Raw genomic sequence first — 27,835 nt, 5'->3', positions numbered from 1 at the left:
ATACAGCATTTGGCACACCGCCCAATTTACACCCAATTAACCTACACCCCGGTACGTTTTGAACAGTGGGAGGAAACTGGAGCCCCTGGAGAAAATGCACACAGTCGCAGGGAGAACATACAAACTCCTTACAGAGACTGTGGCGTTCAAACCCTGGTCCAAATCACTGGTGATGTAGTTACTGCCTAACTGTAATTGAATGTGGATTCCCCCTATTTTCCATTGATAAACCCTTTTCCAAATCTCCTCCATTTCTCCCACTTCCACTCACGTGCCATCTCCCTCTGCGCAGACCAAGAACAGAGCAGAAAAAGAATTCCATCCATGAATCAAGGCGATCAATCAGTTTGGGTTGGAAGCCTTTATCGAGAGAAGCTGGGGGAGGGGCCCAGAGGTGATGAGACAGAAAGTGTGAGAAGTGAAGAGACAGATAGAGGGAGAAACTATTGGGAAGTCAGAATCAGAATTTATTGTCATGAACAAGTCCTGAAATTTGTTGTTTTGCAGCAGCGACAGAGTGAAAACGTTCATATTATAAACCATCTTACAACATTATGACTAAAAAAAATGTAAATAATAGTCCACAAAAAGTAAGGCAGTGTCTAGAATCTAATGGCAGTGGAGAAGAAGCTGTCCTTATGCTGTTGAGTGCTCATCTTTTCCCAATGGTAGTAGATGTCCTCAGTGGAGTGAATTCTGGAGCCTGTGATGTTGCAGGCCGAATTTATCTGGAGTTCATTGTTGTCCTGAGAGTTAGTGCCTCCATACCAAGCAAGAATGTAATCAGCCAGAATGCTCTCCACTGTGCACCTATAGAAGTTTACGTGTGTCTTCAGTGACATACCGAATCTCCTCAGACACCTCGCAAGTTATAACCGCTGGCAAGCCTTTTCTGTGGTTGCATCAATATGGGGGCTCCAGGACAGATCCTGAAGCCCACAATCATCTCCTTGGTTTTGCTGATGTTAAGCACAAGGTTGTTGTTGTTACACCATTCAACGACTTGATCTACCTCCCTCCTGTATGCTTCCTTATTGCTGTTTTTGAACCTGCCGACAAGTGGGGGTAAGTTAGAGAGAAAAAGGGAGAAAAGAGTACAGGAGTAAAGAAGAGATGGAAACAGTAGAGTGGTGTTACGTAAAATGAGAAAAAAAATGTACTTAGAAAAATGGTCATACTTTTAGGCTCAAAGCTGTCCAATGGAAACGTGATGTATTGTGGTTTTTTGATGTGCAAAAATGGATCAGGAAGTGCGGAGAATTCTTTAGAAAAGTTTAAGTCTTTATTTGCATATAAAAGCTGAGACAAATCGAAGCCTGGACTCTGAAATGCCTGTTGCTATGAGACACTGCCCTTTTTTAATACAGATTTTCAGTTACTTATTAATGTTCGATTTTGATGTTTCGTACCATTTAGCTCATCATGGGTTCGTTTCTTGGTCATTATACTCTTATCATTTCTCCTTGCGCCTCACTTCTTATAACTGGCCTGTTTCAGAATAAATCACTTTCCCTACCTTGTCCTGTCTAACTTCTCCTATTTGATCTCCTGTTACTTCCCTGATCTCATCCTGTTTGATTGGTTATTCTCCTGGTGCCTGTAACCACTATTATTTTCTTAGATTTGAATGTATGACTTTGATGTTTTCTCTCTGGACTTATGCTTTTAAAGTTAGCATTTTTGTGTAACTTTAGGGATGAAGATATTTCCCCTCTTTGTGTTTTAAAGTTAGCAGACTTTGGAGTCAGCCAACTTTTCTACACACTATGGCTGTTACTTAATTACATTAATATTTTCCATAAACAATGTAGTTGAAGTACATTGTAAATTGTTACATAGTTATGGATTAATGAATACATAATGAATAGTACATAGGTATATTTTCCATAATGTTCCTTAGTCTACATTTGGCTTCACCTTGACATTGATGTTAAACAAGGCTGAGGATAGACACGTCACTGTAAGAATGGTTTGGGGAGTTAACATATTTAGAAACGGGATTAAACACACAGAGCGCAGGTGTTCCGCGAAGCTATTGCCTAACCTGTGTTTCGAGGAGGCCACGTTGAACTCACTGATATGGAGGAGGCCATTCGTTCCTCACTTTACACCCCACCTACCTTTAACCTATTATCCTCCAGTGAACTGCCCTCCAGCCTACTTAATCACGTTCCATCATTTCTGTCTTCAGTAGTTTCGAGGATATTCCATCAGTGGATAGTCTCAGTAGATTATACCCACTCACTTTTTAATTTTTCTCTTTAAACCACCCCTTTCCACCACCAACTCTTGACCTCTCCCACCTTTTGTCCAATACCCTATCACTGCTTTTTCCCTCCCCGGCTATTGCTATTGTTCTTTACCCGCCTTGCTATCATCCCTTCCTACATTAGTCTCGACAAATCGTCCTAACCCAAATAGCTGAGAGCTTTTCTCTCCGTGGATGCTGCCTGACCTGCTAGTCTCTCCTGCTTCTCATTGTTTGCTCCACACCCTGGTGAATCTCTTCTGCACCCTCTCCAAAGCCCCCACGTGCCTTCTGTAATGCTGCAACTAAAACTGCACACAGTACTTCAAATGTGGCCGAGCCAAAGTTTGTAATGCTTCAACTTGACCCAACTTTTATGCTTTTATGTTTCAACCAATAAAGGCCAGTATACCATCCGCCTTCTTTGACACCCAACCTATTTGTGTTGCTACTTTCAGGGAGCCATGAATGTCAGTGCTCCTCAGGGTCCTGCTGTTCTTTTACATTTGACTTCACAATTGTGCAGGTTAAACTCCATCATGTCACTTCACCACCCAAAGCTCCAACTGATCTATGTCTTGCTCTTTGAAGACCTTCCTCTTTTTCCACAATTTCACTAAATTTTATGATTTAAACAATCCAGCTCACCCATATTTTTATCAAAATACATATCCCTAAGGAACACCACTGGCCATAAACCTCCACTCTGAATACATTGTTCTCCATTGTGTCAGAAACATCAAAACCCTGCAACTGTTCAACAAATGTTCAACTGCCAGTCCTGCCCCTCTCTCAACAAAGTCTCTGTAATGGCTACATCATAGCTTCATGCACTAATCCATTGAGTTCTTCGATCTATCCTGTAATAGTGGGTATTTAAATAATCAGAATTAGGCACGTGTCATGAAATGTGTTGTTTTGCAGCAGCAGTAAAATGTTGTGCCCTACAGGTGCAAAATTACTATAAATTAGGGGTCTACAAATACAAGATTTAAAAACAAATTAGTGAAAAACAAAAGAGAGAGATTAGGTAATGACTGTGGTCTCATTGTCCATTCCGATATCTGATGGTGGAGGGGACAAAGCTACTTTAGTACCTTTGGGTATTCGTCGTCAGGCTCCGTCCGGTACTTCCTTCCTGATGGTAGCAGTGAGAAAAGAGTATGGCTTGAATGGTGAGGGTCCTTGAGAATAGAAGCTGCTTTCTTGAGACACTGCCTCTTGTAGATGTCCTTAATAGGGTGAAGACTAAGCTCGTATGGCGCTGGCTCCGTTCACAACTCTCTGTAGCCTTTTGCTGTCCTGTACTTGGGCAGCTCGTACCAGACAGTGATCCAACCAGTTAGAAAACTCTCCACGTACACTTGTAAAAAATTTGCAAGAGTCTTTGGTGACATACCAAATCTTGTAACAAAATATAACCACTGGCATGCCTTCTTTATGATTGCATTGACATGTTAGGTCATCAGAGATGTTGACACCTAGGAATTTGAAATTTCTTACCCTCTCCACTGCTAACGCCTCAATGAGGACTGGTTTGTGTTTTCTAGGTTTCCCCTTCATGAAGTTGGCAATCATTTCCTTAGTTTTGCTAATGTTCAGCACTAAACAGTTCAGCCCAGATGTCCTACCATGTTCGATAGCCTAGCCCTACCGGCCCTTTCAGATTTGACCTAACCTCTGCCTTGCCCTCAATTGCTCCACTTGCAGACTTACTGCATTGGTTCCCACTCCTGCCACGCTCATTTAAACTCTCACAAGTTGCAGCAATCCTCCATGTGAGGATATTGGTACCCTCCAGTTTAGGTGTAACGTACAGTAGAAACACAATAGCAAAGTATGCCATAGGTGTTCTGTAAGGGATTACTTAAGGTGATGTGAGTGGAAAGAAAAAGATTGAGAACTACTGCCTTAAACCGATGTTCTCTGGTATTTGTTATTGTTACCCTAGGAAAAAGGAGCATATCTCAGCCTCTCATAATCTTGCATGCCAAACTATTTTAAACTAGTTTGGCAGGGAGATGGGAACCAGAATGTGAGGGCAAAGAATAGGGCAGAAGATGGAAAAGATGATGCAATGTGTTGAGGATTTGTGAGGTAGGACTGGCATATAAAGTGTAAATGTTAGTTTGAGGGTTTGAAATGTTTATTTCTAATCAAAGAGTCTTGGAATAAAGGAGATGAATTAAGAGCATGGATTAGTACTTTAAATTATGATGTTGTGGCCGTTACAAAGACTTGGCTGTTGCAAGGAGCGGATTGGCTGTTGCAGGTGCCAGATGTTTTAAAGGGGATGGGATGGGAGGTAAAAGAGGGGAGGTGAGCAGCAATATTGGTCAGGGATAGTATCACAGTTACAGAAAGGAAGGACACTGTGGAGGAAGTGTCTATTGAGTTGGTGTGGGTGGAAGTTAGAAAGAGGAAGGGATCAATCACTATATTAGGAGTAGGCTATAGGTCCCAAAATAGCTGTCATTAAGGAGCAGATAAGTAGGCAGAATGCTGTGAACTCCATCAGAGATATCCCTGACCCTGGCACCTGGGAAGCAACATATCATCCGGGAGCCTCGATCTTGTTCACAGAATCTTTTATCCACTCGCCTAATCAACGAGGCCCCAATTACCATTGCTCTCCTCTTCTCCCCCCTTCCCTTCTGAGCTGATGGGCCAGAGTCTGCACCAAAGATGTGACCACCACGCCTTGTCCCTAGTAGATTGTCTCCCCAATAACATCCAAAACAGTCTACTTATGGTTGAGTGGAACAGCTGCAGGGTGCTCTGCACTGTCTGTCTATTACCCTTCTCTCTCCTAACAGTCACCCAGTTACCTGCCTCCCGTTCAGTACCTAAACATCTAATTAACAATAATGAATGATCTGACAATAGTCTGCTTTTATATTCTGCCAAGTTAAATCTACCTTGTAAATGTGCAGAAATCAAAAAAAATCTATTCTAGAATTATGTCAAGCTGAATAAAATGAATAATCTTTTTCAGTTGGATTTAATTTCCTCCAAATTTCCAATAAATTAAAATCATTTATCATTTCAAGCAATCTTTTCGCCATCTTAGACTTTCTAACAATTTTTGGAGATTTGTCCCAACAGTGGGTCCAAACAACAATTAAAATCCCCTCCCACCAATACATTCCCATTTGACTGATTCAGATTTAAAAATGCCTCTGAAATAAAAGCCTCATCATCTTCATTTGGTGCATAAACATTCATTAAAGTCCAACTTACAGAAAAAAATTTACAATTAACAATTAAAACTCTTCCCGCATTTGCAAAAAAAAGAATCTACCGCAAAAGATATTTTTTTATTAACTAAAATCGCCACCCCAGCTTTAGAATTAAATGAAGACGAAATTACATGTCCAACCCAATCTCTTTTTAATTTTGAATGTTCTTTTTCTGTTAAATGAGTTTCTTGCAAAAATTCTATATCTACTTTTAATTTCTTAATATAATCTAAAACACGTTTCCTCTTTATTGGATGATTTAACCCCTTAACATTAAAAGTTGCAAAGTTTAAATTACTCATTACAATCTATATAATGGCACCCAATCTTATACAACTCACTCAGAAAAAAAAACCCTTAACCCCCCCCCCCCAACAAAAAAAACTGCAAAGCAGTAACCCATTTATTAAATACCAACAGTGGCTGACGACTTTGGATTTAGCTGGGATAACATCTTCTCCCCAGCCAGAGAGCAAAGAAACCCTTCATTTATTGAATACTAACCCTATCCACCTCTGACTTGACTTTCAGGGAATTGTGTATCTGTATTCCCTGATCTCTGATCTTCTGCACTCCTCAGTGCCCTACCATTCACCATGTATGTCTTTTCTTGGTTTGTCTTTTCAAAATCCAACACCTCACACTTGACTGCATTAATTCTATCCAACCATTTTTCTGCACATTTTTCCAGCAAGTCCAGACTCCTCTGCAAGCTTTGAAAACTTTCTTCGCTGTCCACAACACCTCCAATCTTTTAGTGTTATCTGCAAACTTGCTGATTAAGTTTTCCACATTTTCCAGCTCATTGATATAGATGACAAACAACAATGATCCCACCACTGATCCCTGAGGCACCCCACAATCTGAGAAGCAATTATCCATCACTACTCTCGGCTTCTCCCATCCTGCCATTGTTGATTCCATTTCACTACTTCACTATGAATACCTAGTGTCTGAACCTTCTTGACTAACCTCCAATGTGGGACCTTGTTAAAGGCCTTACTAAAGTCCATGTAGTCAACATTTACAGCCTTTCCTTTATCAACTTTCCTGGTAACCTTCTAGACAAACTTTATAAGATTGGTTAAACACAACTTACCATGCATAAAGCCATGTTGACTATCCCTAATCTGTTTCCAGCCATCCAAATAATTGTATATCTGATCTTTTAGAACATCTTCCAATAATTTACGTATGGCTGCTGTCAAGCTCACTAGCGTATAATTTCCAGGGTTATTTTTGGAGCCTTTTTTAAACAACAGAACAATGTTACGAGCCCAGAGGATCCCTAAACCCAGCAGCAACAGATATTCACCAAGACAAATGGTTACTTAAACAAAAGTTACTTTTAATTATCTTTAAACTCAAAAACAAGGATCAAACTTTAACTTACTACTATTAACTTAACCTAACTTAACCCCCTTTTAATTCTAAGCGCACGTGTCTGTAATGTGTATGTAAGTTTAGAAAAGTTCTTTGATTCACAGTCCAATCTCACTTCTCACTCCTCCAAGTTCACTGGTTGTAGGCAATTCTTATACTGTGCACAGAATTTAACATTTAGAAAGTTCACCAGGCTTTGGGGCTTGAAAGGAAAATGATTGCTGCTCAGGAAAGTTCTGTCGGTTTTCAGAGAGAGATTTGTTGTTCATTAGACACAAACTACTTTCTTCTAATCAGCCACCTCAGCATCTTGCCGAAGAAACTTGCCCCATTAGGGTTTTCCAGATAATGACCTCTTTCTTTCAGGTCACCACAGAGTTCCTTTTAGTTTCTCTTATTTCAAGTGAAACATTGGTCAGCCAGTCCTCTCCTCTTGTATTGACCAGGCTGAACTAAGAACTCACAACCTATCTTCAAAATGGGGTTTTTCTACAAGCTTTCCAGCTTGTCATGTTCCAGTCCCAGCTGCTGCTGCTCAACTCTAGCACTGTTGAACTGAATTCTCTCTCTTTCGCTCACTCACAGAGAAACATCCTGGTTGACTCTCTGTGGCTTACAAAACCGCATGACCCTCTTAGAACAGCAACGTGCACTCAGACAGCCTGCAGCTCCAAACCTAATCCTCCGAGTCCTTTCATCTGTTGCTTATCAAAACAACAATCCACTGGTGAAGTCCCTTAGACACTCTTCAAAGTTTTTGCAAAGGCACTGGAGCCGGGCCTGTCTGGCTTGAGCAGAGCTCCAGTATTTTAAATGCAATCTGTTCTGAACTGTTTGTATGTGACCTGCACTAAAAACCTGCCACAATTTATCTCCTTTAAAACATATCTATATACAATAGAAAATACAACAGAATCTGTCACAACAACATGATCTACCCTTCAATCTTCTGGCACCACACCCATGGCTAAGGATAAATTAAATATTTCTGCCAATGTCCCTGCAATTTCTACACTAGCCTCCCTCAAGGTCCGAGGGAATATCTTGTCAGGCCCGAGGGATTTACCCACCTTTATTTGCTTTAAGACTGCAAGCACTACCTCCTCTTCAATCTGTGTAGGTTACATGACCTCACTGCTTGTTTTCCTTACTTCCCATGACTCTGTGCCTGTTTCATGAGTGAGTACTGATGAAAAAAAACATTTAAGATCTCCTCCATCTCTTTTGGCTGTGTACAAAGCTGACCACTCTGATCTTCAAGGGGACAATTTTATCCCTTACTATCCTTTTACTCTTAATATACCTATAGAAACCTTTAAGATTTTCCTTCACATTTTCTGTCAAAGCAACATCTTTTTTTTGCATTTTTTATACTCCTCAAGTAACTAATTTTCTCCATGTTATACACCTCTCTCTTCTTCCAAACTAGATCCCCAGTAACCCTCAAACACCAACGTTCCCTATGTTGACCTTGCTTTTAATCCTGACAGGAACATGCACTCTGTACTCTCAAAATTTCATCTTTGAAGGTTCTCAACTTACCCCGCACATACTTGCCTGAAAACAATTTATCCCAATCCACTCATTCTAGATCCTTTCTCATTTCCTCAGAATTGGCCTTTCTCCAATTTAGAATCTCAACCTGAGGACCAGACCTATCCTTCTCCATAATTAACTTGAAACTAATGGCATAATGATTACTGGACGCAAAATATTCCCCGATACATACTTCATTCACCTGTCCTGTCTCGTTCCCTAAAAGGAGATCCAGTATTGCACTCTCTCCAATTGGTGCCTTGATGTATTTATTTAGAAAACTTTCCTGAACACATTTGACAAACTCTAAGCCATCCAGCCCTTTTACAGTATGGGAGTCCCAGTCAATATGTGGGAAATTAACACAACCTTATGTTTCCTGCAGCAGCTATCTGCTATCACTCTACAGATTTGTTCCTCCAATTCATGTAGACTATTTGGCAGTCGATGATACAACCCTATGACTGTGGTCATACCTTTCCCGTTCCTCGTCTCCACACAAAGTCCACCGTAGACGAGCCCTCTGGACTGTCCTGCCTGAGCACAGTTGTGATACTTTCCCTGATGAGCAATGCCACTTCTCCCCCTCCCACCCCCCCCCCCCACTCCCTACTTCGTTCTATCGCATCCAAAGCAGTGGAAGCCTGGAACATTGAATCGGCAGTCATGCCCCTCCTACAACCAAGTTTCACTAATGGCCACAATGTCATAATTCCACATGCCAGTCCACGCTGTAAGCTCATCTCCCTTTCCTTCAATACTCATTGTATTGAAATAGATAAACTTTGAAAATTTCCTCCACGTACAACCCGTTCACTTCTAACGGTGCATGCAATTTTCACATCATCTTTTCCCTCTTCCACTCTTCTATCTGTTCTGGCACTCTGGTTCCCAAGCACCCTTCAAATCTAGTTTAAACCAACCTGAGCAGCATTTGCAAACCTTTGTGGCCACTGGAATCACAGTGGACATGACAAAATAACCACACAAGGCATTTCTAGAGTGAATCAAATGGATTTACTCTTCATCACCTGTGCAACATTTTAAAAGCCATAATCACGTGCTTGACATGCACTGACATCATAATGCATTAATGTCACATGGCCAGTTTGATGCCTCCTGGGAGTTGTAGTGCCACCATTGCACTGCCACACCTTCCTGCAAGGATATTGGTCCTCCTCCAGTTCAGATGCAAACCTTCCTGTCCCTTGAAAGGGAGCCCAATGATCCAGAAACCTGAAGCCTTCCCTCCTACACCATGTCTTTAGCCATGTGTTAAGCTGCATTGTCCTCCTATTTCTATCCTTACTAGTATGTAACATGGGTAGAAATCCTGAGATCACTACCCTAGAGGTCCTGTCCTTCAACCTAACTCCCTGAACTCTCCTTGCAGGACATCCTCATATTTTCTACCCACATCATTGGTTCCCATATGGACCACAACATCTGGCTGCTCTCCCTCCTTCCTGAGAATGCCGTGAACTCGATCTGAGAAATCTTGGATCCTGGCACCACGGAGGCCACATTTCATCCAGGATACTCAATGTCTTCCACAGAACCTCTTATCTCTACAGCTCGCCCCTTCTCCTCCCTTCCTTCCTAGCCACAGGACCAGACTCCATGCCAGAGACCTGATCACCGTAGCTTGTACCTGGTAGGTCATTATTCCCCCACCCCCCACCAGTATCCAAAATTGTATACTTGTTATTGAGGGGAACAGCCACAGGGCTACCCTACACTACCTGCCTGTTACCCATCTACCCTCCTCCCTCCTCCTGTCTCCTAGGTGTAATAGTGACCCTGTAACTCCTGTCTATCACCACCCCCCCCCCCAACTGCCCTCCCCCCACCCTCTCCCCCCTGCTCCCTAAACGATCTAAAGTTCATTCAACTCCAGCACCAATTTCTTAACTCTGCTTGTCAGGAGCTGCAGTTGGATGCACGTCTCTCAGATAAAGTCGTCAGAGATACTGCTGGCTTTCTTTCCACTCACATACCACTTTAAGTATTCCCTATGCCATCCCCGCGAACTCTTGGAGGCCTTTCAGGGTGGAGGATTTGGGGAATATTTGAACAGCCGCTACCTTCTCTGGCGCCGGCGCAACACTAGCTGTCGAAACAGTGCGCCCCAGGAACTGGAGGGACTCCTTGCTGAACTGGCATTTGGCCGTGTTGACCGTAAGGCCAAAGTCTGCCAGCCGGGCAAAGAGTGTGCAGAGTGTCTTTGTGTTCGTCGCGGTTCCGACTGGCAATGAGAATATCGTCCAGGTAAATGAACACGAAGTCCAGGTCTTTTCCAACCGTATCCATGAGGCGCTGAAATGTTTGAGCTGTGTTCTTTAGAGTCAAGGGCATACACAGGAACTCGAAGAGGCTGAAAGGGGTTATAATGGCCGTCTTACCCATTTCGTCTGGATGCACCAGGATCTGATGGTCTCCCCACGAGGTCCACTTTGGAGAAGACCCGTATGCCGTGGAGGTTGGCAGAGAAGTCCTATATTTAGGGCACAGGGTACCTGTCGGGTGGTTGCATCGTTCAACTGACAGTAGTCCCTGCACGGTCTCCAACCCCCAGACAATTTCATGACCATATGGAGCGGCAATGCCCAGGCGCTATCCGAGCACCGGACGATTCCCAGTTCCTGGAGCCTGGAGAACTCCTGCTTTGCCTCCTGGAGCTTCTCGGTTGGCAGCCGTCTGGATCTAGCATTCAGCAGGAGGCCCTGTGTGGTGTTGTGGTGGTAGACCCCATGCTGGGGCAGGGTGGCGTTGCACCCTGGCTCTAAGATGGCGGGGAATTCGTGGAGGATCTCATTGAACTCATCCCTATCAGCGGCTACAATGGCGATTTCGGGCCTGCGGGCTTCTGCTGTGTGCAGTCGGGTGAAGTGAAACATTCGGGCATTGACCAGCCTCTTGCCCTTCATGTCAACCAGTATGCTGTGATCTCTGAGGAAGTCGGCCCCTAACAGCGTGTTGCCCACGGAGGCAAGGACAGACCTCCAGTGGATCTTCTTCCTGATCTAGATCTGTGCCCTGCAAGTGCCATAGGTCCTGATGGTGGAGCCGTTGGCCGCCCACAGGGTTGGACCTCGAAATCGGGTGCAAGTCTCTAATGCTGTGGGGGGAAGGTCACTGAGCTCAGCACCTGTGTCCACCAGGAATCGGCAGCCGGTGGATCTATCCATCACAAGAAGGAGGTTGTGTGGCCAGCCGTCACAGCCATCAACGGCAACTGGCCTGGTCGTTTCCCTCCCTGCAGGTCTGGCGGCACTTATGGGCTTGCTCTCCCCAGCGCTGGTGGTAGAAACACCAGGTCAACTGGCCCTCCTCTGGCTTGGTCTTGGGAGCAGCTTGCGGTCAGCTGGCCCCTGGTCATGCCACCTGGTTGAGGGCTCTCTCGTTCTTTTTCTTTGTGTGCCAGAGGCTCGGGTTCGAGAAGTCCTCATCTGTGAGGAGCAGCTGGATGTCCTCCGGCATCTGTTCCAGGAATATTTAGCCGAAGAGAAAACAAGGCTTGTGGTCTTCCGCCAGGGCCAGCATTTCGTCCATCAGCGCCGACAGACTACGCTCCCCAAGCCCATCTAGGTGAAGGAGCCTGGAAGCCCGTGGCTGGGGTGTTAGCCCGAAAGTTCCAAGCAGCAGGTCTTTGAAGGCGGTGTACTTGCCCATAGCTGGGGGGTGGGGTGGATGATGTCATATCATTGCCATATCTTGGTCCAGAGTGCTCACGACATGATAGAACATCGTAGCGTCTGAGATGTTGAGGAGTTTAAATGTGCTTCCGCCTGCCCCAACCACGTTCTCGATCGGTGGATCTAAAAGGGGAGAAGCTTGATGGAGACAGCATTAACCTCTGCTGAATCTATGGTGTTTTACTCCAGAAAAATGTCTAGGTTTGTCAGTGTCATCACTGTGGCGGTGTGAGCAGTGGAAGAAACACAGCCACCACGTTGAGGGTCGTTAACGACTGTTTCAAATTCAGCATTCCCCTATAAGGGCAGCATGAGCTCAGTAACCTGGTGCATTGTGACGTCATAATCGCTGCCCAGGGTGGGCGCTGGAAGGGATGCTGGAGTCAGAGAGAAATCTCTGACGACGCCATTTCCCCATGGCTGCCCTGTCATGTGGCGATACAAGTGGGGCCAGTTCACCATGAGGATGTACGCCGCCACAGTTTAAAGAAAATTAAAAGCAACTTTTATTTAAGTAACCATTTGTCTTGGTGAATTTCTATTGCTGCTGGGTTTTGGGATCCTTTGGGCGTATAACACAGGAACTGGAGAAAGTAAATTGGGATCAAAACACAGTATTCCTTGAGGAAGTGTTGGTCATGGTCATTTTTCTCTACCTCATCTTTACAAATTGAAATTTTCTATCTTTAATATTGTATCTAATTTTCTACAAGTTTAAGTAAGACATTACTTCATGAAAACACTGTGAAGAATCATCCTTCCATTTCAGTAAAATTGTTCATCTGGCCATCAGCGTAATCAAAGCTAAAACTTTTTCCTGAGTTGCTGAAAGAGCTATATCTGGCTCATGTGAAAACCAAACTGAGGAATTCAAGGATAAGGCTCGATTTTGATTTTAAAATTCATGGATAAAGTTTGGAAGATGTCTTTCCAAAAACTTGCCAAAATGGGCATTCCCAAAACATGTAGATTAGTGAAGCTTCAAAAATTTTGTATTTCATACATAGTGGGTCAATATCTACATAAAAAAGGGATCGTTTAAGTTTAAAAGTGTGTATTCTATGTACTACCTTAAATTGCAAATGGTTTGGAGAGGGTGAGTTGAGATTTACTTGGATGTTGCCAGGATTGGAGAACATATCTCATGAGGCAAGGTTAATAGAGCTAGGGCTTTTCTCTTTGTATCAAAGAAGGATGAGAGGTGACTTAATTTAGGTCTATAAGATTATGAGATGCATAGTTAGGGTGGATGGCCATCTCTGTTTGAGGGGAGATGGCAGAGGTAAGCTTTTACATAAAGAGTGGAGGGTGCTTGGACTACATTGTCAGGGTTGTGGCGGAGGCTGGTACAAAAGGGATAGACACATGGATGAATGAAAAATAGCAGGTTATGGGTGTGAGGTAGGGAACGTTTAGATTGTTGAGTAGATTTATATATGTTGGCACATTGTGAGCTGGTGCTGTACTATTCTATGTACAAATTTTTTTCTAATCTTCAACCCATTTCTCCTCAGACCATGTTAAGAATTTATTATATGCTAATTCAACCGACTAGTTATGTGTAGCATGTCTGGTTTTAGTTGAAACTAACTGTGGAAATGTCACTTGGTATCCAAGAAATTGGAACTATTTGGGATAGAAGCTTTCAGTTTTTAATCGTGGTCAGAATTTTGAAATGGCCCAGTGCACCAGATTTCTTGTGTCCTAAAGGACCAGATCAGATGGATTGTACATCAGCATATGTGTCATTAAAGGGAACCAAGTGACTGACTGCAGTGGAATTGTTGTTGTAATATAACCATATAACAATTATAGCATGGAAACAGGCCAATTTGGCCCTTCTAATCTGCACTGATCCAAGTACCTTCCTCCAATCCCACTTACCAGCACTCTCCCCATATCCCTCCATCCCCCTCCCATCCATATACTTATCCAACTCTTTCTTAAATGACAAAATTGACCCTGCCTCCACCACCTTTCCCAGAACCCCATTCCACACAGTAACCACTCTCTGAGTAAAGAAGTTCCCCCTCATGTTACTCCTAAACCTTTGCCCGTCAACTCTCAACCCATGACCTCTTGTATCCATCTCTCCTACTCTCAATAATAATAATAATAATAATAACAATTACAGCACGGAAACAGGCCATTAGGCCCTTCTAGTCCGCACCGAACCAAACACCCCTTTCTAATCCCACCTCCCTGCACAATGCCCATAACCCTCCATCTTCCTCTCATCCATATACCTGTCCAACCTTTTCTTAAATAATACAATTGACTCCGCCGCCACTATTTCTCCCGGAAGATCATTCCACACAGCTACCACTCTCTGAGTAAAGAAGTTCCCCCTCATGTTACCTCTAAACCTCTGCCCCTTAATTCTTAACTCATGTCCTCTTGTTTTAATCTTTCCTCCTCTTAACGGAAAAGCCTTTCCACATCAACTGTATCTATCCCTCTCATTATCTTAAACACCTCTATCAAATCCCCTCTCAGCCTTCTACATTCCAAGGAATAAAGACCTAATTTGCTCACTCCTTGTATTCCAGATGCTGAAACCCAGGCAATATTTTTGTAAATTTTCTCTGCACTCTCTCGATCTTGTTAATACCCTTCCTATAAATCAGTGACCAGAACTGCACACAGTACTCTAAATTTGGCCTCACCAATGCCTTGTACAGTTTCATCATTACTTCCCAACTCCTATATTCTATGCACTGATTTATATAGGCAAGCATACTAAAGGCCTTCTTCACCACCCCATCCACATGCGCTTCTACCTTCAGGGAACAATGCGCCATTATTCCTAGATCTTTCTGCTCCACTGCATTCTTCAATGCCCTCCCATTTACCACATATGTCTTGCTTTGATTATTCTTTCCAAAATGAAGCACCTCACACTTATCAGCATTAAACTCCATCTGCCATCTTTCTGCCCACTCCTCTAAGCAGTTTAAATCCCTCTGCAATCTTTGAAAACCCTCTTCATCATCCACAATTCTCTCTATTTTAGTATCATCTGCATATTTACTAATCCAATTTACCACCCCATCCTCCCGATCATTAATATATATATGACAAACAGCAAAGGTCCCAATACCGAACTCTGAGGTACACCACTTGTCACTGGCCTCCATCCTGACAAACAGTTATCTACTACTACTCTCTGGCACCTTCCTTCCAGCCACTGTTGAAACCATTTGACTATCTCCAAATTAATACCCAAGGACTTAACCTTCCTAACTAACCTCCCATGCGGAACCTTATTGAAGGCTTTACTGAAGTCCATATAGACAACATTCACTGCTCTACCCTCATCAACATTCCTAGTCACCTCTTCAAAAAATTCAACAAGATTGGTCAAACACAACCTTCCACGCACAAATCCATGTTGATTGTCCCTGATCAGACCCTGTCCCTCCACATACTTCTAAGCGTTCTCTAAGAACGCTTTCCATCAATTTACCTACCACAGACATCAAACTTACAGGCCGATAATTGCTAGGCTTGCTGCTCAAACCCTTTTTAAACAAAGAAACCACATGCGCAAGACACCAATCCTCAGGCACTATACCTGTCTCTAATGACATTTGAAAAATCACTGCCAGAAACTATTTCCTCACTAACTTCTCTCAAGGTCCTGGGAAAAATCCTGTCAGGACCTGGAGTCTTATCCACCTTTATATGTTTCAAAAGCTCCAGTACTACCTCTTTCATAATCCCTATAGTCTCCATATATATCCTCTTTGCTTCCTTTACCCTGCACAGTTCAATATGCTTCTCCACAGTAAATACTGAGGAAAAGAAATTGTTCAAGACCTCCCCATCTCTTTTGGCTCCACACACATTTGTCCTTTCTGATTCTCTATTAGACCAATTTTATCTCTCACTTTCCTTTTGCTATTTACATATTTGTAGAAACCCTTTGGATTTATTTTCACCCTGCTTCCTATAGCCATCTCATACCTTCTTTTAGCTTTTCTAATTTCTTTCTTAAGATTCTTTTTACATTCAATATAGTACCCAAACATCTCCTTTTTTCCCTGTTTCTTATATTTATTGTAGTACTCCCTCTTTATTTGAACCAAGTTTCCAATATCCCTTGAGAACCATGACTCTCCCAAACTTTTGACCTGACCTTTCAACCTAACAGGTTTATAAAGATTTTGTACTCTTAAAACCTCTCCTTTAAAAGACCCTCCATTTCTCCATTACATCCTTCCCAGAAAACAAATTGTCCCAATCCAACCCTTGTAAATCCTTTCGCATCTCCTCAATCCTAGCTTTTCCCCATTCAAAAACCTCAACTCTGGGCCCAGACCTATCCTTTTCCATAATTACCTTGAAGCTAATGGCACTATGAATACTGGACCCGAAGTGCTCCCCCAGACATACCTGTCACCTGACTCACCTCATTCCCCAATAGTAAATCCAACACAGCTCCCTCTCTAGTTGGTACCTCCACGTATTGATGTAAAAAGCTATCCTGCACACATTTTACAAACTCCAACTCATCCAGCCCTTTCAGGGAATGGGTTTCCCAATCAATATTCGGAAAATTAAAATCCCCCACAATCATTACCCTGTGCTTATTACAAATACCTGCTATCTCCCTAATAATTTGTTCCTCTAATTCGTGTTCCCCATTCGGTGGTCTATAATACACCCTATAATTGTAACTTCCCCTTTCCCATTCCTCAATTCCTCTCATATAGCCTCCCTGGATGAGCCTTCTATTCTATCACACCTAAGTACCGCTATAATATTTTTTCTAACAAGTAGTGCAAAACACCACCCCCTCTTGCCCCCCTGGTTCTATCATACCTAAAGCAACTAAATCCAGGAATATTTAGCTGCCAGTCACATCCTTCCTGTAACCATGTTTCACTAATCGCTACCAAGTGTCAATCCATACCTTCAGCTCATCCACCTTCCTTACTATGCTCCTAGCATTAAAATATATGCATTTTAGAGATTTCCCACTTTTTACTTCCTGTAGGCCCCTATCTTTACCACCAGCTCTATTATGATCTTTTGCAATCGACTTCTGTCCATCTTCGTATAGAGCATCTCCCTTTTCTATCACCTGCCTTTCCCCCCTCAAACACTGTCTACAAGCTTTCGCTGATTGCACTCTAACCTTCTCTTTGCTGTTCTCCTTCATTTGGTTCCCTCCCCCCAGCCATTCTAGTTTAAAGTCTCCTGAGTAACCCTAGCAAACGTCCCTGCCAGAATCCTGGTCCCCCTGGGGTTCAAATGCAACCAGTCCTTTTTGTACAGGTCACACCTACCCCAAAAATGGTCCCAGTGATCCACAAACTTGAATCCCTGCCCTTTGCTCCACCCCTTCAGCTACGCGTTCATCCTCTATCTCATTCTATTCCTGCTCTCACTGTCACGAGGCACAGGCAGTAATCCTTAGATTACTCCCTTTGCGGTCCTTTTTAACTCTCTACTTAACTCCCTGTGTGTGGAAGGTTGTTGTTTTTAAATGTAATGTTTGTTAAGGTGTTAACTTGTTGAGCATTTCTTCTTAACAGCAACCAAATATTGCATCTGTGACTAAGAAGTTTAGCTACTTCATTGTGAAAAGTGGAACCATCACTTTAACTGTGAGCACTGATCTTAAAGGATACACTTCAGGACAAATCATCCATCTTTCGACAGCCATCCAGAACCAGTCGGGGAAGGATATTGGTAACATTTTTGCCAGTCTCATCCAGGTAAATTTGGACTGAATTCTGAACTCCGTAGTCTTGAACTTTCATTCTGTCTTTTCTGAAATGTCTGTTATGCTTCCATAATTAATAAAAAAGTAAATAAAAGCAACTTAATTCACAGGAGCATTTTCAATCAGAAGAGTAATGTCAAATTGTGTAAGATGGTACTGAGCCAGGTGACAGAGAGATGGAGGAAGTTAGGAAGAGAATTGAAGCTTGCCACAGATCCTATTGTACATCAGAGGATGGTTTCATAGAAATACATGGTGTAGTCAGTCTGACTGGAATGTTAGGAGCTGACAAAGACTCAGTAGGTGAATAACTGCCAATATTATAAGAGGGGAATAAGAATATAAATAAGAGCAGGACTCAACCATACAATCCTTTGTGCTGACCAGCCATTCTAGGTCAGGATGGTCAGGCCTTTTGATGCTCATGCCTTGAGGAAGGGCTCAAGCCCTAAATGACAGTGATATATCTTTACCTCCTATGGATGCTGCAAGAATGGCTGAGTTCCTCCAGCGTTCTTGTTTTGATGTGACCTTAGTGTCAGCTGGTTCCCATAAACCTATACAGACTAAAGAGCTGTATCTGGCACCATTCACAGATTTACCTTCCAGCTTTCTGGATAGACCGTTACAAAGCTCCATGGTGCAAGAAAATTCTTAATCTTCTTGAATCAATGATCCTTTCTAAAACTATGACTCAAAGGACTTTCCCCATGAGTGTTTAGCCTGCCAAAGCTCTTTGGAATTTTATGTCACATATCTCCAGAAACCCCCATCAGCAATTCCTTCAGGAAATTCTCACACTTGCAAGCTTCTCTCCTCAAAGGACATGCAAACAGGTGAGTGTGCCCTTTGCCTTTTTTCAATGCAGCCAGGCCCTCTTCTGCAGTCATGAGCTTTCTCTTGTCTGTCACAAGGTGAAAATGCTTCCATTCACATGATCATACTTTGAAAAACTCCTCCCCAAACTGGTTTGTTCACTCTTGTTTCTATTAATTTCTCCATGTGGTTCAGTCATTGAACTTCTGTGACTAAGCTGGGATGTTGCCCACACATTTGTGAACTGACCAGCTCACATATAAGGTTTCCTAACTCCCAGTCCTTGATCTGGAGGATTACTTCTTGCAATGGTTTATCTCCAGACTTGTCATCCTGATGTCTTTGATCAATCTTTTATCAAATTTCTTCCAAAGCTTCTGTCCTTCTGTGCAGTTCTTGCCACAGTTCCTCTGCATGTCTAATTGTGGGCATGTTTTTTCCATTTTCTTCACCTATTTCTCGTCCACTTCCCTACATCTATTAATCAGACAGAAAAAAAAAAGGTGGCACTGCCGGAGCTGCTGTTACGGCAACACTGCCCATGGTGTGGACCCTGGGAGAGCAGTGAGAGGAAACGCAGCACTCCCCCGTGGGGTTCTACAGCCCAGTCCAACTGTTGACAACTCCCTGCAGGCTTTAAATGGCCTGTTAAAGCCAACGGTGTCTTATTTAAAATCTTACAACCATGAGGTTTGGGCCTAAGATGACAGCTCTTGTGTTTGGCAGCAGGCTCGAGGGGGTTTCAGACTCTAGGGGAGCAGCAATAACTGGGAGAACTCACCCCCTTTAAGAAGGAGAATCAGAAGAACGACCCCAAGGAAAGTGACCAATGTGTTGGACCAGCGAGGGGCTCTGCAGCTGAAAGACACACAAATGGGGCCAGCTGTTGGCGATGCATGCAAGGAACTCACACAGGCTGAAGGCTGCTGGGACGAGGAGACCAGGTGTGGTAACTTGAAAATCCTTGGGCATGGAATACTTCCTCATCGTGTCGGAGGTTTGGATCTGGGCTCAGGTTGCCGATGGTTTGAACTGAAGACTTCTTTTTAGACATACAGCACGGTAACAGGCCATTTCCTCTCTTGAGCCTGTGCCACCCAATTACATCCAATTGTCCTACAACTTACGGTACATTTTGAACAGTGGGAGGAAACCGGAGCACCCAGAGGAAACCAACGCAAATACAGGGAGAATGTACAAACTCCTTACAGACAGCTCAGGATTTGAACCCTCGTCCTGATCGCTGGTGCTGTAGCAGCATTGCACTAACCATGCCATCCTTGTCTTGTGGAGCTCTTAGAGGCTGCAGGAGCACTGGTGGTGAATCCATGGACACTCAGTCACTCTGGAGGGACTCTCTTTTGATTCTCTTTCACTGACTGTAAAGGGTGCTGGGTAATGCTGATGGCAAATCTTTGCATAATCTTAAGGGAGACTAAAGGCAATTACATCTAATATTACATTTCTGTTATATTTCATGACAATAAATAGTATTTGAATCTGAGATGCCATCTATATTCAAAGTAAGCTACTGGACAAACAGACAGCATCAGTTTCATTTGCAATGCAACTGATCGCTAAAGATTTGAGAATGACAAAAAATCCTCTTCGGTGTCTGTTTTCTTGATCTTAAGTCAAAACCTCTGTCCAGCACCTTGGCAGAAAGAGCTCTGCTCTGAGCCAGGTGGGATATTTAACCCTAGCTGTTTTTCCATTGAGCTCAACATCTGCCTGGAATTTCCCAGCTTTTGCATCAGACCCAACACTGGTGATCCGTGCTCCACTGCCATTAGTCAACACACTTGGACTGCTGACTGACAGGAGAAACCTATGCCTTCTTGTCATCAAACACTGCAAGTCCCAAGGTTAGTTTGAAGTCCCCTGGGCCTCAGGATTAACTTTATATTTGCCTTCCACTATTTACTCTCTGTGATTATTTCTCCTCTTGCAGCTTCCAAATCTCAGAAGTGAGATTGAACATTAAGGCACCAGGTTTCTTGGGGTCAGAGACAAGGACTTCAGTCCAGGCCCAGACCAAGCTTGGGCCATTTTCCAATTCTGACACCTCCCATTGATTCATTTTTTAAACATCTATCTCAAACTTTGAGGTTGACCAAAATTAAATACTGTAATATTCTTATTCAAGCTAGACAGAGCTCACAAAACTGGTTTTGGTTTTGAAAAAGACAAATGACTACGCAGAGTATAATGTTTCATTTAGATGATGAGTGAGATATTTCAAGGACAAACAAATTCAATCTGAAATGGTGTCTGTAAAGTTGGCTCTTAAAGTACTTTTGATGTGGAAGGGCAGCTTTGTTAGTGTAGCAGTTAGCACGACGCTATTACAGTTGCCAGCAACCCGGGTTCGAATCAATTGCTGTCTTTAGGAGTTTGTATGTTCTCCCTGTGTCTGCGTGGATTTTCCCAGGTTCTCTGGTTTTCTCTCATCCTTCAAAACATACAGGGTTGCATGTTCATTTAAGCAGGACGGGTTTGACTTGGAATTCACTTTAAAGTTTGTATCTTTGATTCCCTGGCCCATATTCTAGGGTTATTGGAGAGCCAGCAGCACATAGGGCTTATCTTGTTTTGAGAAGTGCAGATTTGCCTTCAGCATTCTCAAGAACAACTTGAGGTCAAATACTGTGTGAGCTTAATGAGGAGGTCAAGACCAGTCCTATTCACAAAATCAGAAACCAAGGTGAGAGGTTTAAACCTCGAACTTGCTCAGCATTTAAATTTCTAAAAACATTGCAAAGTTTTTAAAAATGATAAACACCTGAAAGCTTTTTAACATTACACCTTAATAAAACTGTAAATTATAAAAATCAGTGGAGTCTTTATTTAATTAAAAAGTTCTTCCAAATGGCCATACTTGCTCATTTGGTTTCTTGTCTCTTCCATTGAAATCTTCTCCAACCATATAAAAGCTTGTGTTGTGTCTCCTTGAATCTCTGCATTCCCAGATGTAGAATTCTCAGAATTTCTACTCTGAGAAAAAAGTATTCCACCTTGTGCCTCAACTCTTTATCACTTTTGAATTGAGGAGATTTGAGAATATTTTTTGCCTAAGACAAATTTACTGCTGCAGATGTTTAGAGATGTCATTTCATTGCCGTTTTTAGTATTTGAAGGATCAGTATTACCAGAATGCAAAGTCCATGGCAGTAAAACTCTTGTTTCCAAATCTGCAATGACCGTTTTTGTATGGTTTCTTGTGTTTAGTACTTCAATATTGTCCAAACTTTGTTCATATGGTAGCCATGGTCTATGAAAGTAGTTTCTAATGAAGATGATTTAATTGTTGTCCTGTTGAACATTGAATCAACGTTTGTAACTTGGTTCTTAGGAAGGAATCTGAAGGCTGAAAATTGAGACCAGTAATTTGATTTGTGTCTAACCACTTCAAACATATTCCTGGAAGATAATAAAGGAGGATGCCAATTAAATGTTCAGACCCAAACAGTATTGCTGTTAAAAAGTCAATAAATGAAGAGCGATGTGTGCTTCTGGCATTGGCTGCCCAAGTGCATTAGCAACAGCAAAGTCCAGCTGATCTCACCAAGATTCATTCAGGATAGCATCGAGGGAGGCCTGGTAATAATGGCAACTTTGTTGTGTTAGAGCAAGGCTTCCCAAACATTTTAGCTCGCGGAACCCTTTTGGGGAGCACTTGGAAATTGCAGAACCCCAATTGTCAATTACAGTTTAAAAGACCTGGTATATACTGTAAGGTAAAACATCATGAGATGGGAATGTGTAAGGAGTTACCCTGTGCAGGGCTGTAACAAGAAGGGGAGGTGTCCTTGTACTCCTGTTAGGTAAAACATCATGAGATGGGAATGTGTAAGGAGTTACCCTGGGCAGGGCTGTAACAAGATGTGAATGCATCCTTGTACTTACAAGATAAGAGAGACATTGATGGATTGAGAGGCAGGAAGCTAGCAGGGAAAGGATAGCAACAGTTTTAGTCATTGGACAAGTAATGATATGATGATGTTCTAAGCACGTATCCAAGGGTATAAAAAATCACCATTTTGCTGATAACGGCAGAATGCATTCTCCAACTAACATTGTTAGTTGCAAGTGTTACAATCCGGTAATAAAGAACAAAGAACCCTGATTTCGACTCAGTCTGGTGTTTGTCTCACTCATTCATGAACAAAGCAGACCTAACAATACACAAGCATAGTAAGAAAGTAAATAAACTCATCATTTTCCATGTTGAAATAATTTGTTGCCTCTAATTTACACTTAATGGGATGAATGGAATTGTTTCTTGTCCCCACAGATCCTCTTCATGTTGGCCACAATATTAGATGGCTGTACTCTTATGTCAGGAGCTGCATCAAGTCAGTTTCTGTATTTTAGTTTCATCACTGCATAATATGAAAATACAGCCTCACACATGTAAGTCATGGAAAACAGTAACAGACGATGCACAACAGATTTTGCCAAGGACAGATACTCTTCACTCAGGCTCCATCTGTGCACACGTGTAAACACTTTTTCCACAGAATGGCATACTTCATCATGTAGTTATTGATGCAGTTAAAAATTTCCCCAGTTGTGTCCTCTTGAAAATTTTCACAAAGAAGTATATCTTCCTCAATATCCTTCTTGTACACATACCTAACAGCACGAGCAGCACTGGAAGACCTGCTATATCTGTTTCTTTACACTTGATTTTCAGATAAATACTGAAGTGTATGTCGAAAGAATCAAAGACTTGTTGATCTGAACCAAGGCTTTTATTAACCAAAAGACTGGAGCATATCACATGTAGGTCGACCAGTCCAGAATGATCTGGGTCTGTCTAGGAGCAACCCTTTAAGACCTGCCAGTAGGCGTGGCTACACTCTCAGCCAATCACAGCCATCCTATACTACAATATACATCAGTGATAAAATCCGTACTATCACATTCACCCCTTCTTTGAGAACTGACCCCGGGGTGAATGGAGGGCTGTAAAAAAGGGGGGGGGGGGACAGAGAGAAAGACTCGGGCCGCCGGAGTCGTGTCGCTTGCGGGATCATTGGGTGTGTACTCCGCCTCGCTCAATTCCCCATTGGGGTTGTCAACAGGCTGGCCTGAGTTGTTGCCACTGCCACTGGTGGGGTGGTGCTGATCCCTCTGTTCAAGCACGTGACCTAGGGGAGAAGGATTTGGAGGAGGTTGGGATGGGAGCGATGCCAGGTCCGATCTGGCTTGGGCTAGGTCCCTTACCGAGACCGTGTCCTTCCACCTGTCCCGGTACTCAATGTATGCATAATGCAGGTTCGCATGGAGTAGCATTACCGGTCAACCAGAGGGTCGTTCTTTGAGTACCGGACGTGGCATCGCAGGACAGGTCCAAGAACCATGAGCCACGCCGGTGTTGTTGTTCCCAATTTGGATTTCCTCGGGAAAGAGAACATCTTTTCATGAGGAGTGGCATTCGTCGCGGTGCATAGGAGGGAGCGGATGGAATGCAGGGTGCTAGTCAGTACGTCCTGCCAGCGAGCGGTGGGGAGGCCTTTGGACCGGCAGGAAAGTGTGACCGCTTTCCAGACGGTGGCATTCTTTCTTTCAACCTGCCCATTACTGCATAGGTTATAGCTGGTGGTCCTGCTCGAAGCAATACCACACTCCAGGAGGTACTGCCACAGCTCAGCGCTCATAAGCGAGGACCCCCAGTCACTGTGGATGTATCTGGGGTACCCGAAGATGCTGTGCAAGGCCTCTATGACTGAAGAGGCGGTAATGTCCAAGCAGGGCACAGCGAATGGGAAGTGAGAGTACTTGTTGATTACCGTAAGAATGTAAGTGTTACGGTTGGTCGACGGTCGGGGCCCCTTGAAGTCCATGCTTAGACGTTCAAATGGCCGGGTGGCTTTGATGACATAGGTGTTCTCTGAGTGGAAGAAGTGGGGCTTGCACTCAGCGTACACCAGGCAGGCTCGGGTCATGGAGCAAATCTCCTTGACTGTGTAGGGCAGGTTGTGGGCCTTAACGAAGTGCGCGAACCTAGTGACCCCTAGATGACAGAACTCGTGGAGTCTCTGCAGCCTGTCCAGTTGTATGTTGGTGCAAGTCTCCCTGGAGAGCGCTTCTGGCGGTTCGTTAAGCTTACCAGGCCGGTACAGTATGTCAGAATTGAAGGTGGAGAGTTCGATTTTTCACCTAGCGATCTTGTCGTTCTTGATCTTTCCTCTCTGGGTGCTGCTAAACATGAACGAGACCGTGCGTTGGTCAGTCAGCAGTGTAAAGCGCCTGCCAATGAGGTAGTACCTCCAATGATGTACTGCTTCAACTATGGTCTGGGCCTCCTTCTTGACAGAGGAGTGTCGGCTCTCAGGGCCCTGGTGGGTCCTGGAGAAGAAGGCTACCAGCCGGCCGGCCTGGTTGAAAGTGGCCGTCAGTGCAAAATTGGATGCATCGCTCTCTACTTGGAACGGAATGGGCTCGTCGATGGTGTGCAGCGTTGCAGAGGCTATGTTCAATTTGATGCGGTCGAAGGCCACTCTGGCTTCGGTTCACAGGGGGAAGGAGGTGGTCTTGATAAGTGGCCGTGCCTTGTCGGCGTAGTGTGGAACCTCTTGGGCATAGTACAAAAAGAAGCCCAGGCAGTGTCTGAGTGCCTTTTGGGTGTCGGAGGGTGGCAGGTCCATGAGAGGACGCATGCGGTCAGGGTCTGGCATTACCACCCCGTTCTCCACCACGCAACCTAGAATTGCGAGCCGAATGATCCGGAAGACACAGGTCGAAATTTTATGTTAAATTCAGCCAAATCGCTGTCTAAAAAAAGTTCTCAAGGTTGGCATCCTGATCTTGCGTGTCATGGCCGTAGATGGTGACATTGTCCAGATACGGGAAAGTATCTGTTAGCCCGTTCTGGTCTGTTATCCGGTCCATTTCCCACTGGAATACCGCGACGCCATTTGTGACCCCAAAGGGTACCCTGAGGAATTAGTACAGCCGTCCTTTCGCTTCAACGGCCATGAAAGGTCAGTCTTCTTGGCGGATCGGGAGCTGGTGATAGGTCAGTGGTGGAGAACACACAGTATTGGGCAATCTGATTCACCACATCTGTGATCCGTGGGAGGGGTTATGCATCCAGAAGTGTGAAACGGTTGACTGTCTGGCTGTAGTCAACCACCATCTGCAGCTTCTCCCCGTTTTTAACAACCACCACCTGAGCCCTCCAAGGACTTGAGCTGGGTTTGATAATGCCCTCGTCCAGCATTCTGCACACCTTGCTTGTGATGAATTTCCTGTCTTCATAACTATACTGCCGGCTTTTGGTGGCCACTGGTTTCCAGCCAGGGGTGAGGTTTGTGAAGAGTGCTGGAGGAGCGATCCAGAGGGTGGAGAGACCTCAAGTGGAGTGCCGGGGTGCGTGGGCTGGTGGTGTGGGCTGTCACTGGCAGGAGACCTCTGGGGTGGAGTGGTTACAGACAAAGAGTGGGGAGTGGGGCCCCCCCCCCCATAGTGCAGGGAAACAGTTCGGAACTGGCACTGAAAATCCAATCCCAGCAATACGGGTGCGCACAGTTGAGGGAGGACTAACAGTTTAAAATCTGTAAATGTGATGCCCTGGACTTTCAGGGTCACCATGCAATACCCCTTTACCCCAGTCGAGTGTGATCTGGTCGCCAATGAAATCTTTTGGTCATTGGGGTGAATGACCAGTCTGCAATGTTGGGCCAGGTCTGGATGGATAAAGCTCTTAGTTGACCCCGAGTCAAATAAGCAATTAGTACAGTGTCCAGGCACTTTAATCAATTCCATCACCTTTGTGAGGGATTGGGGGCAGTCCTGGTCCAAGGTCACTGATGCAGCGACCAGTGCTGGGGACTGTGGAGTCTTGCGTGATGACGTCACGCAGCGTCGAGCCTAAAGTGCACGACGTGTGCGTGGTGACATCACTGGAGCAGTCGGGCTGGAGCTGTCAGTGGTGAATGGCTGGGGCTGCTGCTTGCAGTCAGTGGTGGGATGGTCGGTCGGGCAGTCGGCGGCGGTGGGTACCTGGTCGCCGGCAGCGGTAGCGGCAGCAGCAGTTACCTGGTCAGTGGCAGCAGTCAGTGAAGTCAGGGCTGAGGTCGGAGCTGGGGGTGTCATCACCGGAGTCGGGGCTGAGGCGACCGTCACTGAGGTCGGAGCTGGAGCTGGGGTGGCCGTCATTTGAGTCGGAGGTAGGGCGGCTGTTATCAGGGCCTGGGCCTGGGTGGCTGTTGCTTCATGTGGGCAGGCCAATGTCATCGCGGTGAGGGTGGAGTGTCCCTTCCGCGCCTGCCTCCTGCCCCGTAACGTCTGCCCCCTGACATCAGGCACTGCCGTGCAATCAAGCCCTTGCTCACATTGTATGAGAGCTCTGATGAAGAGAAGTTTGAATGAGGAGATGGTGGTTGGGCCTCACACGAGGCACTGTGTTTGGCGGTGGCCATTTTGGAGCAACAGTCTACAGCAAAGTGGCCGTTTTTAAGGCATTTCTGGCACCTGGCTTTCCTTGCAGGACACTGGGACCTGCTTTGCTTGTCCCTCCCGCAGAAGTAGCACTTCGGGGTCGCATCTGGCAGGGTAGTGGCGGCAGCCAGGCCATCGGAAAGCCGTGGGGTAGTAGGGTTAAGGGCACGAATCCTACTCACTTCATAGTGTGGGGTCCAGCCCTGAGAGTAAACGTCCATACTTAAGACCGCAGCCTCCGTCGTCTCTGCGATCCAGGTCGTGTCCTCTAGGTTTTCTTCCCCGTGCTCTTGCAGGCGCTGCCTCACCTCATTCGATCGGACTCCGGCCACATAAGCATCCTGAATGAGATCGTCGGTGATCTCAGCTGTAGTTCTGTGTGCAGGCACAGGCTCTGCCCAGTAACCTTAGTGCTGGGAGGTAAGCTCTACAGGACTCACCGGGCAGTTCCCTCCTGGTCGCTAGCTTGAACCGGGCATAGACCCTGTTCACAGGTCGCTCGTAGATTCCTTTCAGCACCTTCGTGGCTGCTATGTAGGTGGCTGCGTCCTGGATGCTCTTGTAGACCCTCGGGGACACCATAGACATCAATACTAGCAGTTGATGGCTGTCCTCCTCCACGGCAGGGTTAGAGAGCTGTAGGTAAGCCTCGAAACACCTCACCTCAGTCATTCAGGGCAGTAGCTGACTTTGGGTCAATGTTGAGGTGTCCCTAGAAAAGTTTTTGATTGATAAAATT

General features: G+C 44.5%; 1 protein-coding gene across 1 annotated transcript in view; it reads left to right on the top strand.

Moving 5' to 3' along the window:
• Positions 1 to 27,835, top strand: part of arrdc1b (arrestin domain containing 1b) — a 148,835-nt gene that overhangs the window by 108,224 nt on the left and 12,776 nt on the right. The window contains exon 5 of the mRNA XM_069936058.1: positions 17,642 to 17,824. Within this exon, the coding sequence (XP_069792159.1) occupies positions 17,642 to 17,824 (183 nt within the window). The remainder of the gene's footprint in view (positions 1 to 17,641; positions 17,825 to 27,835) is intronic.

The sequence above is a fragment of the Narcine bancroftii genome, chromosome 1 (assembly GCF_036971445.1).
Source record: "Narcine bancroftii isolate sNarBan1 chromosome 1, sNarBan1.hap1, whole genome shotgun sequence".
Taxonomy (NCBI): domain Eukaryota; kingdom Metazoa; phylum Chordata; class Chondrichthyes; order Torpediniformes; family Narcinidae; genus Narcine; species Narcine bancroftii.
The sequence above is the reverse complement of the archived record's forward strand: the minus strand, read 5'-3'. Positions and strand labels throughout refer to the sequence as shown.